Raw genomic sequence first — 19,334 nt, 5'->3', positions numbered from 1 at the left:
GTCCTGTGGGAGCCCTGCTGCGGTGTCCCCTGGGGAAGTCTGTCTCCACCCTGGACTGTGGGTCCCTGAGGCGTTTTTATTCAAGGAGCTTTAGCCATTTCAGGCAGTTCCACGTGTCAAATGCACACTTCTGAAATAACTGAATCTTGAACCAAATGCGTCAAGTGGAGACACCCTTCTGCCTTTGGGGGCCCCACTGGGCTTGTGCTGTGAGCAGGCAGGCCAGGCCCTGGCACACGGCACACAACCCTCCTGCCCTATCTGCCATCTCTGGGGCTGGTGTTGGGCCTTGCCCTCCCCAGCCCTCCTGCCCCTCCCCACGGGCAGCGTGGGGTCTGCAGGGCTGACCTGCCAGCTCCTGGTGGCTGTGGGACACGCCGTTCCCAGGCCCCGTTTCCTCATTCCTGGACCCGATTCTTGCTTGCTTACGGGGAGAAGGCATTTACCTTCCCTGCCAAAAACAACTGTGCAAGTGTCACAAAGCATTTGGGGATGCTGTGTCCGGTCAACACTTGCCAGTGAGTGTGGCAGGGCCACAGGAGGAGCCCAATGCCAGACTCGGGCCCCAGTTATTTGCACACAATTATGCGGATTCCCCAAGAAGTGGGGCCCTGGTGACAAGGTCACAGACCTGCATGGGACAAAGGGACGCAGCTTGGCGGAGTGTGGAGTCCTGCCAGTGAGGGCTGACAGGAGGCCCAGATGGGCTGGGGGTCACTTGAGCCCCAGGCTGGTGAGGCAGAGAAGGGCTCTACTAGGAATTCATTGCTGGTGACCACAAGCAAGGCCTGGGGTAGAAATGCTGTCCCCAAACCTGGCGTTGGGCTGGAAATGTCAGTCTTTTTTTTTTTTTTTAATTTTTTTTTAATGTTTATTTATTTTTGAGACAGAGAGAGACAAAGCCTGAACGGGGGAGGGTCAGAGAGAGGGAGACACAGAATCTGAAACAGGCTCCAGGCTCTGAGCTGTCAGCACAGAGCCCGACGCGGGGCTCGAACTCATGGACCGTGAGATCATGACCTGAGTCGAAGTTGGCCGCTTAACCCACTGAGCCACTCAGGCGCCCCTGAAATGTCAGTCATTTTAAGGAAGAAGTGATAAACAGTGGCCTGTGCCCACCTGGTCAGTCTCCCAGCAGGACAGACACCTGAGCTCTCGGCTCTTGGGGGCCCTGTTGGCTCGTGCAGAGAAGAGGCTGGAAAACCCGGGAGTCTGACGAGCCTCTCCACCTGCCCAGCCACCACGTTGTGTGGGCTACTCTCTCCATAAATAATGAGAAGTGGGGCACCTGGGTGGCTCAGTCGGTTAAGCGTCCGACGTCATCTCAGGTCATGATCTCACGGTTCACGGGTTCAAGCTCGACATCGGGCTTTGTGCTGACAGCTTGGAGCCTGGAACCTGCTTCAGATTCTGTGTCTCCCTCTCTCTGCCCCTCCCCTGCTCGTGCTGTCTTTCCAACACAAATAAATGTTAAAAATATGTATATACATGTAAATACAAGAGAAGTGATTGACCTGATCAGAGAGTTGTGGGGTGCATGGCCCTGGGAAGGGTGACAAAGTAACCTGCTCTCCCCTGCGGGCCTGGGGATGGCTGTCAGCTGGCCAGCCTGGAGCCCACAGTCCCCAGGGCCACAGGGAAGCAGTCCAGAGCAGCAAGGTTTTGTCCACACCGCTGAAGGATACCTGCCTGAGGGACAGCGAGTTTGCTACGGGCACTCTGGGCATCTCCCGCCCCGTCTACCAGCCCTGGCCCTGGGTTTGGACCTCAGCCACAGGCCCAGTGCTGTCCCCAGGCTGGAAGAGGCAGGTGTCCATGCTGGAAGAGGGGAGGGGAAGGCTGGCCAAGGTATGTCGAGGAACCAAGGCAAGAGCTGACCCACACAAGGGCTGCAGGGCCAGAAATCTCCTGGGCCTGCCGAGCATGGGCACAGTGAGAGCGGCAGAGGTCAGCCTGGGCCTCAGTGCTGAAATCCCCTGGAGACCCCTGGCCAGCCCCTCCCACACAGCACGAGCACCCAGGCAAGCCAGGCTGCTCGTGGGCAGGCCCTGCAGCTATGGCACCTTGGAGCTGGGCTTCAGAGGCCTGTGAGAAGTTGCTCACATGCCAAGTCGTTGGAAGGCACTCCCTGCGACTGTCTCAACTAGCCTGTGAAGCAGGTGGTGATTGACAGTCTTGGCCGGCAGACCACCCCCTGAGCAGGGGCCGGCCGGCACCCCTCTCTGGGAGAGCCAAGGCAGCCTGGGCCTCGGCAGTCCCGCATCCGGCCAGGTGGTGTGGGGGTGCTCCTGTGGCCGCCAAGCCCTGCGGGGAGCATGCTGGGGTTTGAGTGGATGGGGCGCCTGGCCGGGGACGGTGGAGATGTCGGCCGGGATGGGGGTTCCTCATGTGACCCTTAAGGTCAGCCAGGGGTCTGTGGGCCTGCTCCCTGGGAGGCCAGAGCACAAGGGGCCCAGCCAGGCCCACCCCGTCCTCCTCTGCTGCCCTTGGCCCAGCGGGCAGGTGGGCACTCCCTACAAGCTGACCCAGATCTCCCTGGAACAGACGAGGGCCTGGCCCACCTGCTCCATGCCTGTTCTCCTGCCCAGAACTGGGGTCCATGCCTCTAGTCTGGGCCCACCTTGGTGGGCCTGCCCCCTGGCCGTTCCCTCCCAGCTGAATGTTTTCTCCTTTTTCTCAACATAGACTTGCCTGACCAGTGCTCCCCAAACCCCTGCAACAAGGAGGGGACCCAAGTCTGCCAAGACCTCATGGGCAACTTCTATTGCCAGTGCAGAGCTGGCTGGGGCGGGCGGCTCTGTGACAGAGGTGAGGCCCCTCCCTGTGCCCCTAGCCCATCCGGGGATGTGCAGGGCCTGTTCCAGAGGAGGCAGGAGCCCCAGACTGTCCAGGTACCTGGCCCCTCATGACCGGCCTACCTCCCTCCGGCTCAGAGGAGAAAGGAGAGGAGGGGCCCCTCACGTCCCCCAAGAACATGGAGAGGCACTGCTTTCGCCTCCAAGGACACGGCGCTGTCCAACCTTTGAGAAGCTATCAGGTGCTGGCAGTGGCCTGGCTCAGGCAGGACTGGAAGAAAAGCCACCGTAGGGCTACCCCTGGGGACCCTGGGTGGGGCCTTGTCCAACCTCCCTGTCTGCAGTTTTGGGGGTCAGCAAAGAAGCCGCAGGAAAAACGCCCCAAGACCTGGTGACCTCGGGGGCCCCTTCACTGCTGCTCCAAGCCACCCCGGGGCCCTGCCCTCCTCCAGTGCGCACTCGGGGTAGACGGGCACCACCCTCGGCACAGCGGGGTCTCCTGTGGGGACAGGCGTGCAGGTGCTTGTGCATCACCTCTGCATGCTCCCCAGCCTCTCTTTGCTCTGTGCCCAGATGTCAACGAGTGCAGCCAGCAGAATGGGGGCTGCAACCAAATATGCCTCAACAAGCCCGGCAGCTTCCACTGCGCCTGCTACAGTGGCTATGCGCTCACGGTGGACAGCAGGACCTGCCAAGGTAACGCCTGGGCCGAGCCTCCCCGAGCCCTCCCCGTGCCCTCCCCGTCGGTCTGTGCAGCTGCCAAATTGCCAGAGTCGGCACGATGGCCAGATTGCTGAGGCTGGTGGTCACCTCGCGAGAGGCTGTGGGTCCCTGCAAAGGCGGGAGGAGGGGGAGGGGCCTCCGCAGAGCACATGCCCGGGCATGTCAGCGGCCACGGGAGCTGCCCCAGCATCCAACCCGGGATGAGTCACCGGGCTCTCAGCCACTCCCTCTGACCCAGGGGCGGCCCCCATCCACACCCACCCGGCTTGCTTCCCTCTGGCAAAGGCTCAAGCCGAAGGCAACTCTCGTCCCTTCTGTCTCGGGCCCCCTGCGGCCCAGCATCCTGCAAGCTGTGGCCAGCCTACTGCACAACAGGGGCACCCCACTTCACAGGGGCAGCTCTCCGCCCACCCTCACCCCACCCTCCAACTCGGACCTGCTGACGTCTGTCACTGGCATGTCCCTGGAAATCTGGGACGTTTCTTGAGTGCTGCTGGCTTGCCCTGGAACAAGATGGAGGTACTGAGGGGGAAGCAGCCTCCGGAGCAAGGGCCCCTCCATGGCCCACGCACCTCTACCTGCTGGGGCCGAGGGGCAGGGTTCTCAGGGCCGCGGGCAGATGGTCTGTTTGGATGCCCCCAGGAAATGTGCCGTGTGCTATGGGGGACGTCCTGCATTAGCCTCCTCAGAAGTCCCTGAGTGACCAGAATCTCTCTCCCACCCGCTCGCCAAGTCTATGATGTGTGAGGATTCTAGGGGTCCCAGAGATTCCCTGCATCCTTGCCTTTGCCCCCAGAACAGCGTGTAGGGTAGTGGGACGGGACTCTGCACCTGTTGGGTCAGCGACTGCAAGGGTCAGCGGGCTGCAAGGTGCTGTCCTCAGCATGACTGAGTAATGATTAGCGTGATGGCAGGCGCCCCACCTCTGCTGCCAGGTTTCAGGGTGTGCCTGCCGAGTCCAGTCCTCACATACCTCCCTTTCTCTTGGCCATCAACTATTTCTTTGGGGACCTTGGGACCCCCAGATGCAGGCAAGGGAGGCTGTGGGGAATGGGGAGCCTTATCACTGTGGAGCCTGGACTTTCCATCTTGTTCTACTCAGTCAGAACCCGAGATACTGGGAAGGAGGGAGTGGGGTCGCTGCACCCCACTTCAAGGGCCCCCCAGCAGCATAGGGAATGGGACCCAGGCCTCTCCATCATCTGTCCTTGGCTGCAAGGAGGGGTCCCCAGCCTGCATGGCTGGGAGGTGGGCCGGGGGCCCCCGCAGGGGGAGGGCGATAAGAGCCTGTTTTGGGCCCAAGGACCTCTTGGCCGCAGTGCACACAGTATGGTTGGGCCTAGGCTCTCTGCCCCCCCGTGCCAATGCTGCACACTGTTCACCTGCTTTGGCTCCCAGTCACCGTGCTCTGTGACCAACTGCCCGACAGTGGCATCTCCAATGGGCAGAGTGTTGGCAGGATGTGAGGTGTAGGGAGGAGGGGCCCAGAGGCTGGAGCTCAGCTGTCTGGGCCCCCAGCCCGGCCCACAGTACTGCCAGAGGCTCTGTGGCTGTGGCCAATGGGCACTGTGGGAGAAGAAAGCAAGGTGGCAAGGGGCCACGTGGACGCGTGGGGTCCGGAGCTTTGTCCGCTGTTTCCCATGGGGAGGCTTCCCGGCCTGGGAAGTGCTAGTGTGTGGGCACAGGGCCAGGACAGGGGAGCCCTTTCCCTATGCTGCCGCGGGCTCTCAGGTCCTCCTGCCCCGGCCCCTCCGCTGTCACAGGCCCCGCAGGGACTCTGCACCCCTTGAAGCCCAGGTCATGAGCTTCTGTAGAGCAACAGAGGCTGCGGAGGCTGTGGGGGGGTCCCTGTGGTTTCCTTGGTACCATGGTAGGGCCTCATGGGCCGTGTTCAGAGAGAGCCTGTGCCAACGAGGCATCCTGTGTGCGGAGCAGCCCGGGGCCCTGCAGCCAAGTGTAAGTGCAGAGCAGGGAGTGCGGTGTCCTCCCTGGTGCGGCTGGCACGCCCCACGTACTAGGGGGAGCCAGGTTCCTAAGGTTCTGGATGTGGGGTTGGCCCTGCCTGGCTCCTGAAATGAAGTCCAGGCTCAGAAGCGTCCACACAGCTGGAAATGGATCGGGTACAACCTGGCGGTTTCACACGCCGTCTCTCGGGGGACGTGGGCGGTTGCTGGCTCGTTCTTGGGGTCGGTGAGCGACGTCTTCCTCATTCTGCACCTGCAAGCCTGCGTTTAGCTGCCCTCGTGAGGAGTCGTGAATGGCGTGGGGCTCGGAGACACACGTGTTGTGTTGCCGTGTAAGGACCCATGGTGTTTGAAGTAGCAATGACACGAGCCACCTGTTCCTTCTGACTCTGGAGGAAATGGGTTTTTAACTGCAGAAGTTTTGTGCTGGTCGTTTGCTGGAGGGGCAAGATGGACGGAACCTCAGGAAGAGCCTTGATAACTTGTCAATAGTGTGGTGTTTGAGTTCTGGTGGAGAGACCCAGGGTGTGAGTGGAGGCCGAGTTGGGAGATGCAGGTGGCATCCCGGGGGCACTGGGGGGGAGTTGCTCCAGGGATGCAGGGTACCCTCCGTTCGGAAGGCCCCTGGGGTTTTGCTCCTGTGCTCCAGTGCTCAGAGCCCTGTCCAGTGTCCAGGACACCGATTGGAACTGCCCCCCATGGCCCCAATGCCTGGGCCTGGGGCTGCAGAGTCGGTGGCTGGGCAGAGGGGGCGTGGGCCTAGTCTGCCCCGGGGGCTGCGCCCCCGATGCGCGGTGCTCCCGCCACAGCATCTCCCCATGGCGGTCAGAAACCCCCCGGTCCAGCATGCTGGTTTTCTTGCAGACGTGGACGAGTGTGCAGACGGCAGGGCCTGCGGGGAGGCGCGCTGCAGCAACCTGCCGGGCTCCTACGCCTGCCTCTGTGATGAGGGCTACGCATTCAGTCCCCAGGAGAAGGCCTGTCAAGGTACCTCTTCCCAGCCGCCCACCGGCACCAGGCGCACACACACGTGCAGGCGTGCACACACAACACGCCGCACCCACCTGTGAGCACGTGTGCTCGTGTACACATGAGTGTGCGTGCCGTGTGTGCACACATGTGCGCGTACAATACACACATGCATTCGTGCTGCCTCTGAGTGCAGCTCGGCACCTTCTCTGACCTGCCCCAGACCGTACGCCCTGTGCCGCCGTAGCAGATGGGCTTGTGTGTGGCCCTCAGTTCCAGCTACTGTGTCTGGGGACAGCTGGGGATGTGCAGCCGCTCACACCCTCCGTGCCCCGGGGGTGCCTGCCAATGGCAGTGGACCCTTCAGACGAGGACGTGCTTTGTGGCTGACCAGCTGGCTTATTCCAGCGGCTCCTTGGACCTGCCGGGAAGCACTGTGGGCGCAGTGGGGGGTGGGTGCCTCCTGAGTCATGTGCTGTGGAGCCCGTAGAGAGCACGCCGCACGTGTGACCAGACAGGTGAGGCTTGCCCATCTCCCTTGTGGCCACAGATGTGGACGAGTGTGCTGAGGGGCGCTGTGAGCAGGCCTGTGTCAACTCCCCAGGGGGCTACACCTGCCACTGTGACGGGCGTGGGGGCCTCAAGCTGTCCCCGGACATGAACACCTGCGAGGTAGTGTCCTCGGGGTGGCCGCCCCCTTCGGGAAGACCATTCTCAGGGAGGAGGGCTGGTGACCCAGGGCAGTGGCAATGCGGGATGGGGGGGGTGTGTCTGTCCTGTGCGTGACACCCCCAGGGCGGCTCCCTACCCGCGGCCCAGCAGGCAGCCTGCACCCAAAGCAGGCCCTGCCCAGTGCGCGTGCAGCCAGAGCCCCCAGACTGGGGGTGCGCCCACACCCGCTCATCCCACTCCAACATTTGGGGGGCCCATCTGCCTCCTGTTTATGCACCTGGGTGGCAGAATGGCTGAGGGGGGCTCGACCTGCGACCCTGACAAGCCCTGTGTGGCCAGGAGGGGTGGAACCAGGTGGGCCCCACCTGACACTCCTCGCCCCCGTTCCACAGGACATTTTGCCCTGCGTGCCTTTCAATGTGGCCAAAAGCGTGAAGTCCTTGTACCTGGGCCGCATGTTCAGCGGGACCCCCGTGATCAGACTGCGCTTCAAAAGGCTGCAGCCCACCAGGTGGGAGGCAGCTCGCAGCCCCCCGCGGTCCTGGCACATCCACGGCAGCCCGCTGCCAAGTCCAGGCTTTGGGTCAGCATGGACACCCACCACTGCGGGGCCTGCTTCTGGCGCTGGGGAAGGAGTCCCGGGGTGCCTGCCCACCCGTGTCGGTCTGGGTCCTATGGGGCCTGTGTGTCACCTGATGATTCTCATGCTGGCCCTCAGGCTGCTCGCTGAATTCGACTTCAGGACCTTTGACCCCGAAGGGGTCCTGTTCTTTGCTGGAGGTCATCAAGACAGTGCCTGGATCGTGCTGGGCCTGCGGGCTGGCCGGCTGGAACTGCAGCTCCGCTACGGTGGTGTCGGCCGAGTCACCAGCAGCGGGCCTGTCATCAACCATGGCACATGGCAGACGGTGAGCGTGGCCACCCCCGCCCCTGGCCCGGGCGGCGTAGGGACTCCTGGGGAGGGCCTGGGGTTTGCTCGTGCGCTTAGGCACCCGACAGTTGGTGAACACTACACATAGTGGCATGGGCCCCGGCCCCTGGGAAGTTCACACTCGATGGGCCATTCCTCCTGGGACACCTGGCTGTGTCCCCGAGACCATTCTGTCCATTACAGCAGCTCCTGGTGGGGCCAGGGGCTGCTGGTCACCCTGCAGTGCACAGGACACCCCACCTCAGAAAACTGTCCAGCTCAGGATGTCCGTGGCGCTGAAGCTGGGGGTCCAGGGCCGAAATCTAGGCACGGCTCCTGCCCAAGTGTCCGCAGCATCCCGGGACCTGCGCCCTTCCCGCCCAGACCCAGGCGCACTCACATACGGGTGCCTCCCTCTGGAGAGTGCCCTGAGCACCCAGAGCCCCAGAGGCAGGTGTCCCACCACTGCCCTGCCTGCACCCCCCTGCACAGCAGCCTGACACACAGGACCCTTCCTGAAGTTTGGAGGGCCCTGGTTGGAAGTGGGCTCTTAGTAAGCACCTGGGAGAGAAGAGCATCCTTTTGCCCTTTAAAAGCTATGTTAAAATAGGACTTTCTGAATAAAAACACTGGGACATCTGCTAAGGCGTCCACCCTGTTAAGTAAGGCCACCTTCCTTCTTTCCCAAGCTCTCAGCACAAGGGTCTCCGGAGCTGCGGGAGGGGTGCCGACAGCAAAGCCCAGATAAGACCGCGGAGCCAGAGGGACGCGGCCTCCTTCAGGGCCCAGGGAGGCACGTGCTCCAAACGGGCAGCCTGGCCCCTGTGGTCGTGGGGCGTGTGGGGTCCAGGGGGGTGGGCGGCGCCCAGGTGAGAAAGCTGGGGCACGCAGGGCCTGTGACGGGTGACTGGCACAGCTGCCCCCGCCCGGTGCATGAACTGGCTGCTCAGGGTGGGGTCAGCGGGGTCGGCTCATTGGCAGCCCCTGCAGCCACCCCTCCTGACCTGCTTTTGCCCCTGCAGCCCCCTCACGGACACCGTGTCCTCCTGACCACACTCTGACCCAAGTACCGACAAGTTTCCCGTTTTAACCAAAAAGGAAACTGATGGACCTCTGGAGGGTTAGGAGAACACAGAGTGTAGAGAGAGGTTTCTACATTCTCCTGCTTGGAAAGGAGGAAAGATGCAAACTTCTGGAGTCCATGTGAATTCACGCACAGCATCCGGTCCGTGCCAGACACTTAGTTACCTGCTGGGAGTTAGAAACGTGCCCCCTGCCTTTGATGGGGCCCCTGCGGGTGGGAGAAGTGAGGCACCAAAACAGTGATGTCAGGCGGGGTTCCTGCTCCCAGGAGGCAGCTCCCGGCAGGGCTTATAGAGGCACCAGGATGGGGCAAGGGACGCGGCTCGAGGGGCTTCACTTGGAGGAGGAGGAGCAAAGGGAGAAGCCAGTGCTGGGGGCCTTTTGGGAACTGGAGCCTCACCCCGGCTGGAGGGAGGTTGTGTTGGCACACGGGGACAGGGAGGTGTGCGGGTGAGCCCCGGGGCCGGGGGTCCCGGGTGAAGGTGCACCCCGCCTCTCCGGCCCTGGTTTCCTTCAGATCTCTGTGGAGGAGCTGGACCGGAATCTGGTCATCAAGGTGAACAAGGATGCCGTGATGAAGATCGCGGTGGCCGGGGACCTGTTTCAGCTGGACAGAGGACTGTATCATCTGAACCTGACCGTGGGAGGCATTCCCTTCAAGGAGAAGGACCTGGTCCAGCCAGTAAGTACCATCATCAGCCTGGAGTCGGAGTGCAGGACCCATCAGGCGAGCCCGCGAGCTGCTGTGTTTAGTGCTTCCCAGGCTTAGGCGGTGGCTTCCCAGAAGTCAGCAAGCATGTGTGCACCGCCTCTCCCTGTGAGAGTAGCTTTAGTTTTCATCTAAAGTGATGACAAAAATGCCTATTTCGCATGAAAAATGAGACACAATGAAATTATTTTTGAGCAAAAAGAACGCTCAAGGGGCGCCTTGGGTGCCTCAGTTGGTTAAGCATCCGACTTTGGCTCAGATCTCACGGTTCGTGGGTTGGAGCCCCGCGTTGGGCTTTGTGCTGACAGCTCGGAGCCTGGAGCCTGCTTCCGATTCTGTGTCTCCCTTTCTCTGCCCCTCCCCTGCTTGTGCGCTGTCTCTCTCTCTCTCAAAAATGAACGTTAAAAAAAACCTTTTTTCTAATTAAAAAACACAGTCAACTTTTTTGACAATTTCCAAGAACATTTGGGTTGTTAGTCCTGCTGGGACTTCCACCCAAGTGGAAGAGGTCAGTACTAGTCCACCTCGAAGCTCTGCCCGACCTCACCCTTCCTGCACCACAGCCCACACCCTGGTCGGTAGATATCTCCCCGTCACCCAGCGCGTGGCCGTCAGTGGCCGGAATCCCGGTAGGGGGTGCCAGTCTCCATTCCAGGGGGTCCCACAGTTGCTTACGCCTCCTCACTTTGCAGATACAGGCAGGGGTGACCCGATTTGCTCCAAAGCGTGTAGCGCATGCCTGGTGCACTGGAATTGGCACTCCCAGCCCCTGGACTCAGTTCCATAGGTACCAGGTACCACTGCTCACATCACCTCGTCCCACGTCCTCCCGGGGGTGGCCAGTGCTCTGCTCTGGGAGTGAGCGTGCGACCACAGAAGGTGGGCATCCGTGCACGACGCGCGGCAGGAGGACCCGCCGCGAGTGCTGGGCCTCCTGCAAGGAGTCATCGTGCCCAGTGTGGAGCCCTTTAGGGAAATAAGTCATCTTTACAGGTAGGAATTGTTCATCTTTTGGCAGATTTCCACATGCCTGAGCCCAGAGGGCATCCCACGCTCTGACCACGTGGCCCCTCGTCATGGTATCTAGGAGTCTCTGTGGTCCCAGGAAGCCACGTGGATTTCTCTGTCTTCCCAGATAAACCCCCGTCTAGATGGCTGTATGAGGAGCTGGAACTGGCTGAGTGGCGAGGACACCACCATCCAAGAAACGGTGAAAGCAAACTCCAAGATGCAGTGTTTCTCCGTGACGGAGAGAGGGTCCTTCTACCCCGGGACCGGCTTTGCCTTCTACAGCCTCGATTACAGTAAGTGTGGGCTCCCGGGCTGGGGCTGGGCCTCCAGACAACAGGCAGTGAGAAACACACGAGGCAGGAAGCCACCTCGCAGGTGGCTGCTCCCACTCTGGGTCTCATGTCAGCCAGTGAGGAGGACGGGACAGATGGGAGAAAACTGCGGCCGTGCTGGTACCGGGGCAGGCAGGAGAACATGAAGGATCTGAGAGGATGCCTACAGACGGTTCTTGGACGAGATGAGTGAAGGTGTGTCCACGCCGGCTGTGGGGAACATGGCTGACTCTGCAGTCAGAGCATCCTGAGGAGCGGATGAGGGGCAGCACCCCAGGCACAGGGACCATCCAGGGACCCCGAGGGGCAGCACCCCGAGGTCACAGGGGCCGTCCCGGGGACCCTGAGGGGCAGCACCCTGGAGTCACAGGGGCCGTCTCAGGGCCCCTGGAGAGCTCTAGTGTTAAAGGAGAGAAGAGCGGCACAGCCACCTTGGAGGGCCACAACACAACAAACAACCCGCTCATGCTGACAGAGGAACAGTCTCAGAAACAGACTTTACCTGGGACTGAAGTTCTAAATCTTGTGCATCCTTGATCGCCAGCTGGTGGGAAGAGAGCTCAGGGTGCCGGCATGAACAGCGTGGGTCAGTGGTGACCGCTGAGTGGTTCTGTTTGACTCTGGGACCAAGGGATTTTCCCTCCTCTCTCTTACTTAGGTTTAAAATTAACCTTGTTTCCTGAGCACATGCGACCTGGAGCCCTAAATTATTGTCACTGTGCCCAGAGAATCAGGAGAGCCAGGTCCCAGGCCCAGGAAAATGCACATGCACGCGACTGTGTGGACCCTGTTGGCGGGTTCACGGCCCCAGGTGCCCCCCCGCCCACCCCACGTCCACAGCCTGTGTGTCTAGTGGCCTCACAGGTGCCTCCCTGCTCCCAGCCTACACTGCGGTCCAGGCGGGCCCCCCCCCCCCCCAGTGCACCCTGGCTCCTTCCTGGGGTCTGGCTCTGTCCTCCCTGTCTCCATGGGCCACCTGCAGACCCTCTCTCCCCAGATGGCGAGCTGGTTATGTTAGGCTCCCGTCTGCCACCCCCACCACAGACCACATGACCCCTCCCACTGGGAGGCTACGGGGGCCCACTCCTCTACCCTCAGTGAGGCAGGCTGTCCTCTCAGGACCTTGGGTCACCCCCCACCTGTATCTTTGCTTTCATTGTCGAAAGTACTAGGTGTTTCTGAGGAAAGAACCAGCCGGTAACAACATACACGTTATTCCTTTGGTCTCATTGTTAAACAGGAAGATGTAGAACATCATCATAATGTTCAGGGTAAAATCTGGTATCACAAAACATTTCATTACTTTTCTTCTGAGTATCACGGACGTTTTCTGTTGTAACACAGACCTGTGCATACCACGGTCTGTGCACTGTCCACACGGACTGGTTTGGGGCAGTCAGTTCTATGACAGCAAAGGCCAGATGGCACTTAGAACTCGATGCGTCTCTCATAACCTCAGACAGTCGCATCTTAGAACAGAGAAGCCTCCCTGAGAGTCACAGCCTCTGCACCAAGCAGCAGTTCAGGGGGAGACCCTCTTCCCCAAGGCTTCTCAGCACAGCCGTGGCTCCGGTGCCTTGGAAGATTCCGCCCCCACAGTGCACCGGTCCCGTCTCGGGGAAAATTCAGGGCCAGGAAACACTCCTCTCTTCCATCAAGAATAAAGGTGAAACTTGGCCACGGAGAAGATCACTGGTTTTTGTTTTTGTTTTTTGGCTGCTTTTTCCAGTTCTGTGCCCATTGGATTCAGTGAATGATTATCAGGAACAGACTGTAACAAGCCCCACTTAGGGTCGGGGGACGCACAGATGATTTGCAGTGCTTGTAGTCCAGTGGAAGCAGCCAGGAGCCCAGGTCATGGTTCACTGTGGTGCCAGCCGGCCTGTGGCCAGGGCGCCCGAGCTCCGACGGATACGGCCCCTGCTGCGGCACCAGAGGCCCGAACGGGCTCCTTCGTCAGGACTTGGAAGATCTTCTGAGACAAAGGCGCTTACAACCACGGAGCAAAGGGGCTTCTGGTCGTCAGATGATTCAAGTGTAGGGAGGAAATGTGGTGTCATATTTGTCCTCACACAACCACAGTCCAGCCCTTTCTACCAAAATATGTCTTCTGGAACTGTCCACGCAGGACACGTGGGGACATTCGACACGCCTTGGCTCAGGCCCCCGTGCATCGTTTCTGCACCACACACTTAGCACACGTACGACGTCATGTAGGCCGTGTATACATAAGGCGCCTAAGTGAGGAGCCACTCGGCTGAGGCGGTAGAATGGCAGCAACGCTTCGCCTCACGCGAAACCGTGTGGTCTGTGGGGATGGAGCTCGGTGCAGCGTCTTCCAAGCACCTCCGACCTTGTCAAACCGGTTGCCTGAGGGACACAGGCGGGGCGCGGTGGGGTTGCAGGCGATGCTCTGGCCCGTCCTGGGGGGAAAGTGGGCAGGGAGGGGCAGGAGCCACTCCTCAGGGGCCCAGAGCCTGGGTCAGGAGCCCCCCACGGGGACGGCCCTCTCGCGATCACCCCGCCTACCCTCCGAGGCCACCCCCACTCACCGCGTCCTGCCCCACCCGGATCGCCTTCTGATGTGCCGCCCTCACCGCAGCTCGGACGTCCGCGGCCGTCGGCACCGAGGCAGCCTGGGAAATAGAGGTCGTGGCTTGGATCCGCCCCGCCACTGACACAGGGGTGCTGCTCGCGCTGGTGGGCGGTGACCACGTGGTCGCCCTCTCCGTGGCCCTGGTTGACTACCACTCCACCAAGAAGCTCAAGAAGCAGGTACCACTCGCTGCTGCCCAGGCCTCCCCTCCTGGGCGGGTCCCCTGCTCCTGCCTCGGGAAGCCCTGCCCCGGCGTCACGCGGCCCTCGCGAGTCCAACGGCCACACGGCCGGGGACTCTGTTGACCCGAGGTCACCCGACACAACCTGTGGTCAGAGCCGTGTGGGCCGCAGCCTGGGAGCACTTGTGTGGCGGGGCCACTTCCCACCAGACACTCGGCCGACTTGGCCGTTTAGGACGATGTGCATCAGTCACTCACACTTGTGACCACTTCACTAACAAACTCAGGCTTCCAGTTTCCCTTGCCAGCTCAGATGTGCAGGCCCAGCCCAAAACTCTGGGGGATGCAGGCCAAGCCCCGGGTTCAGCCAACCCTTCACACCCAGCCACGCTGACTCTTGCCATGTGGGACCCACTGTTTCCTAGGGAACAGCGAGGAGGCTGTGGAAGGAGCTTTTATGCTCTTGCCTCTATCCAAAGCATGAGGACCCGGCTGACCAGGAGGGTGCATGCGCACCGAGCCAGCCTGCCTCCCCAGATGGTCCAGCCCTAGGCTCCCAGGACCGGGCAGTAGCAGGGCCACATCCAGACCCACCACCACTGAACACCAGTCCACACACCAGACCTCCTTCCCCAGCCTGCCTGCAAACAGCTTGGCGCTCCCACACAATAGTGCTCACTGTCCGGGGTGCAGAATGGGAGACACCAGGCCAAACTCTGCTGTCACAGCATGTTTCTGTTGCCTGCTTTCAGAGCGTGTCTGTTCCAAGTGTGTTTCTGTTCCCTGCTGTCAGAGCATGTTTCTCTTCCCCGCTTTCGGAGTGTGTCTGTTCCGAATGTGTTTCTGTTCCCTGCTGTCAGAGCGTGTTCCTGTTCCCTGATTACAGAGCGTGTTTCTGTTCCCTGATTTCGGAGCATGTTTCTGTTCCCTGATTTTGGAACGTGGCTGTTCCAAGTGTGTTTCTGTTCCCTGCTGTCAGAGTGTGTTTCTGTTCCACGTTACCAGAGTGTGTGTTTCTGTTCCCTGCTTTCGGGGCATGTCTGTTCCGGGTGTGTTTCTGTTCCCTGCTTTCAGAGCGTGTTTCTGTTCCTTGCTTTTGGAGCATGTCCGTTCCAAGTGTGTTTCTGTTCCCCGTTACCGGAGTGTGTGTTTCTGTTCCCTGCTGTGGGAGCGTGTTTCTGTTCCCGGCTGTTGGAGGCTGTTCTGTCTGGTGAGAGCATCCCCATATGCATAGGGCCAGCTGCCTTCTGGGATGCTTGCACTTACTGCCCCGCACCTCCCACCACTGCGTTGTGGCCTATGGGGCAGTTTCACGTCGAGGAAGTGGCCACATCCCACTTCCGGATCATGGCCACACTGGCAGCACCCCCACTTGGATGACTGGAGGGTGTGGCGCCCCCCCCGCCCCCATCTTACACACTTGGAAACTGAGTCCCGCACCAGTGGGCCGCAGAGTGCAGGCTGCAGGGACACTGCCCCCCCCCCCCGCCCCCCGCCCCAGGGCTCGAGTGATGGGAGACGGGGCAGGAGGCCGGCCTGCTCAGGTGCATGTCTCCCCACAGCTGGTCGTCCTGGCTGTGGAGGGAGTCACCCTGGCCCTGATGGAGATCAAGGTCTGTGACGGCCAGGAGCACCGAGTGGCCGTCTCTGTGCAGAAGGGTGAGGCCACCCTGGAGGTGGACGGCACCAGGGGCCAGAGTGAAGTGAGCGCCGCGGGGCTGCAGGAAAGCCTGGCCGTGCTCGAGAGGCACCTACAGGGCTCTGTGCTCACCTTTGTTGGCGGACTTCCAGGTAGGGCTCCTGGGGCTGCACACCTGGGAAGGGGCACTGGGGGGGGAAGGGGTGCTCTGGGAGGGAGGGGTGCTGGGGGGAGGGGCACTTGGGGAAGGAGGGGCACTCGGTGAGGAGGGGGAGGAACACCAGCTGTCTGACCGTCCTCAACGTGCTGGCTCTAGACTGGGCCAGGGCATTTCTGTCCAGAAAGAACTTGTGTTTTAGAGGAAGAGAAAAATGCAGGTGCACCTCTTGACGGGCGTTGTGATGGCTGTGTTTATCAGCACCAGCTGGGCAGTTCAGGGGTTGAGTCCGAGACCATGCTTAGTGGGGACGGGTGTCAGCCTGAACATGCTGCACCTGTGTCCTCCAAGAGCGCCCACCTGAGCATGCGTCAGACAGAGGCTCTGGCCAAGGCCCTCACCAACCCGCCTCCTTGTCCTAACATGCAGCTTCTGGGGACAGAGTCCTCTGTACCCCAGGAAGTGCTGGCATACGGCCACCTCCTGCAGACTGGGGACCCGTTCCTGACCAGGCAGAACGTGACTGCCCGTGGCCGTGAGCCAAGTGATCGGGGCAAAGTGGTAGAAAGGTGGTTGAAAGGCTGACGTGCGCCCCCACACAGCCCAGTGCAGGTTCTCCTTTGTGCAGAACGCACGATTCCTGCCTTGGCTGCCAAACACACACTCCATTTAGTTTTAACAAACAAGCTCTTGAAGACGATGGACTGGGAACCCCGCAGCCTGAGTGACTCATTTGGGCCAAGAAGGAGATAACACTGATTTACTGATGTGACTGTTCGTGTGCACTTCCTGGGGACCTGGCCGGGTGTTCAGTGGTGCCTGTGGGCATTGGCTGAGCTGGTGCTGTTCTGGACAGAAAGGAATCCGTGCCCTTGAGGACAAAAGGCCAGGATGGAGAAGGGCCCAGGGGTGCCTGGGAGCAGCAGCGAGGCGGGGGACATGGTGGGTGGGCCGCCCAGGCTCCAGATGGACGGGTGGCTTGCCTGCTAAGATGCTGTTTGTTCTTTCCCCACTGGCCCAGACGTGCCTGTGACCTCAGCGCCAGTCACGGCCTTCTACCGCGGCTGCATGACCCTGGAGGTCAACCAGCAGACGCTGGACCTGGACGAGGCCGCCTACAAGCACAGTGACATCACATCACACTCCTGCCCCCCCGTCGAGCAGGCCAGCCCCTAGAGCAGCAGGAAGAGAAGGCCGCGGTGACCCCACCCACCTGCCCGCGTGAGCCTCTCCGGACCCCGCACCCCTGCAGGCCGCTTTCTCCGAGACTGTTCTTTGCCTTGTAACATACGTGTAAATAGTTGAGGGGACTAGTATTAGTGACCCGAAGCTGCAGCCCCAACCCCCAAAGCCTCCTAGCGGGAGGCCGGAGGCAGGAGGCTGGCGCTCACCGGAGCAGACCCAGGAAAATAATTCTGTTATTTTTATTACCAAATGCTTCTTTCTGGCCTGAAAACATGGAAAAATAAAACATCTACAGAACCGTTTCTAACTGTGCTGCCAGCTCCAGTCTTTGCCCATTAGTGCCTGGCAGCCAGCATCAGCGGCACAGGGTCCCGAGTGCCAGCCTCTGCCCCAGGTGCCCTCTCTGCCACCCCTCAACCGCCCCTGGCTCTGGGAGCTGCCACCTTGCTCTCTGTGCCGTGGACGCAACCCAGGCAGAGGCAGGGGGCCCTGGCCACTCCTCCAGCATCAAGGCCGGCCAGCACCTGCTGCTTTTCCCCCAGACAAACCCATTCACCTCTGAGCCTCCCTCTTTCTCTGTATGTAAAGGGAATCCCTGTTTTCTCTATTCTGGGAGGTCCCTGCTCTGTGGTGGGGCTGCTGGAATTGGCACCAGGAGATGGAGTGGAGGCGATGACCCCTAGCCCACTGAGCCCAGGAAGACCCCCCCTGGAAAACACACTTGGGGCCCCAGAGCTGTCAGCACGCACCAAGGTCACCGAGGCCTGGCGGGGGTGGGGGTGCGGAGAGCAGCGCCAAGGTTAGGGCTACAGCATGTCTGTCTGCCCAACGCCATGGTCACCAGAGGGCGCCCGCCCCGTGGCCGGTGGCCATGTGGTGTTCATGCAGAATGTGCCAGGGACGTTTTCAGTGTCCACTGGGCGTCGTGCTCAATGACAGTCTCCTCAAGACTGAGATTTTTTTTCTTCAAACACCAAACACCAGAGAATGTTCTGGGCTGCGGGGCAGGTTCTGGGTTTCCTTTTACATGTTACCCTGCAGATGGCGGCCGAGGGTCCCCCAGCCTGTCATTCCCCGGGACACAGTGATCCCTGAAAGCTCTATCAGCCGAGCACCGAATGGTCTCTTGTGTCGAATGAGTCTAAGTCACCACCTGACCCAGAGAGAAGCAAGAGAAGCCGGAGGAAGCAGGGCTCAGTGATCCTCACACGAGAGGCAAAGTGAGCCGTGCACCACTGGAAGCAGAGAGGCCTCTTTCCAGATTTCTAGAAAACGTTATGGCCTCAAGCACTGTGCCGGGAGTCCCTGCTGGACTGGCAAGCCGGATGACCCCCCACTGCACCCTGGTGAGGGCGGGGGGAGTATCCCTGTGCATCCACAGCTGGCCTGCCCTTGGAGGGCTCTCCAGGACTCAGTGAGGGAGCTGATGGCCATCACAGACACCTGCCCGCAGGGACCCCTCCCCAGACCAAGCTCACCTTGGAGGTAACCGCAGAAGGCCGCAGGTCCAGGGCAAGGACGCGGCAAGGCCCACAGGCTCTGGCAGGCAGGCCTGGCCACGTAGGGTGGCCACTAGTCCCAGCACATTCACTGTGTCCTTGGGACCCCCCGGCCCAACCACCACTGCCCTCCCGGCTGCGTCCTTTCTGTTGTTTTCCTGAGTGGCAGCATCAGGGCGCAAGTTCTGTTGACTCAGGACTTGAAAAAACTAGTCTGAGACTCTTCAGTTAGGTTTCCACACAGGAAACAAGGGATGCGGGGGAACCGTGACCTTGAAGGCCACGTGTCCACGGGCTGCTCTGTGGTCTGTGACCAGGGTGGACAGGCATGCCAGCTTGCACCATATGGGGACCCCAAGTCCATCCACGGGCTCTGGAACGGGCAGGTGGTCGGGTGGGGCTGAGCTGGTCAGGCCAGGACTTGGAGACACCGTCCATGTGGGGGGTGAGAGTTCAGTTCCTGGGGGTTTGGCATTGACCAGGACAACCAAGGCTTGGATGCTGCCTGCTCAACAGGCAGGAAGGCCCCCACCACCACCACCCCTACAAGCCAGACGACCCCAGCACCAGCGACTCTCAGTGTGGAAAACGAGTTCTGCTTGTCGCTCCCAGGAGAGCCCCATACTGCCCACCAGCTGGTCTCATGAGGCCCCGGGAGCCCAAAGTAGCTTTGGGGCCGGATCGGCTTGTCACTGCACCGTTCCCCTGGTGCTGTCTGGCTTCCCTCACCGTGGAGGCAGCTCTGGAATGTTCCTGTGGAATGCTTCCCGAGCCAGCCCCAATCTCTTGAGAAGACCAGGGCAGCCAGAGCTGAGAGCACACACACAACAGAGGCCATGGCTCAGGGGGATTCTGACCACCACGGAGTCCTCTTCTGTCCAGGGAGACATGGGCACAAATGTGTTTCCT

At 60.8% G+C, this 19,334-nt stretch overlaps 1 protein-coding gene across 3 annotated transcripts in view; it reads left to right on the top strand.

Moving 5' to 3' along the window:
* Positions 1-17,228, top strand: part of GAS6 (growth arrest specific 6) — a 33,543-nt gene extending 16,315 nt beyond the window's left edge. For 2 of the 3 annotated variants that reach the window (XM_053218244.1, XM_053218250.1), the window contains exons 4-15: positions 2,686-2,808; positions 3,369-3,491; positions 5,899-6,007; positions 6,347-6,469; positions 7,002-7,123; positions 7,516-7,634; positions 7,842-8,031; positions 9,634-9,798; positions 10,961-11,129; positions 13,771-13,943; positions 15,508-15,736; positions 16,763-17,228. In XM_053218244.1, coding sequence (XP_053074219.1) covers positions 2,686-2,808; positions 3,369-3,491; positions 5,899-6,007; positions 6,347-6,469; positions 7,002-7,123; positions 7,516-7,634; positions 7,842-8,031; positions 9,634-9,798; positions 10,961-11,129; positions 13,771-13,943; positions 15,508-15,736; positions 16,763-16,917 — 1,800 coding nt within the window. In that variant the 3' untranslated portion in view covers positions 16,918-17,228. The remainder of the gene's footprint in view (positions 1-2,685; positions 2,809-3,368; positions 3,492-5,898; positions 6,008-6,346; positions 6,470-7,001; positions 7,124-7,515; positions 7,635-7,841; positions 8,032-9,633; positions 9,799-10,960; positions 11,130-13,770; positions 13,944-15,507; positions 15,737-16,762) is intronic. The other variant, XM_027065288.2, reaches the window with a different exon arrangement.
* The last annotated feature ends 2,106 nt before the right edge of the window (positions 17,229-19,334 follow it).

Source organism: Acinonyx jubatus, chromosome A1 (genome assembly GCF_027475565.1).
Source record: "Acinonyx jubatus isolate Ajub_Pintada_27869175 chromosome A1, VMU_Ajub_asm_v1.0, whole genome shotgun sequence".
Lineage (NCBI taxonomy): Eukaryota > Metazoa > Chordata > Mammalia > Carnivora > Felidae > Acinonyx > Acinonyx jubatus.
This window is presented reverse-complemented; position numbering and strand designations above follow the sequence as displayed.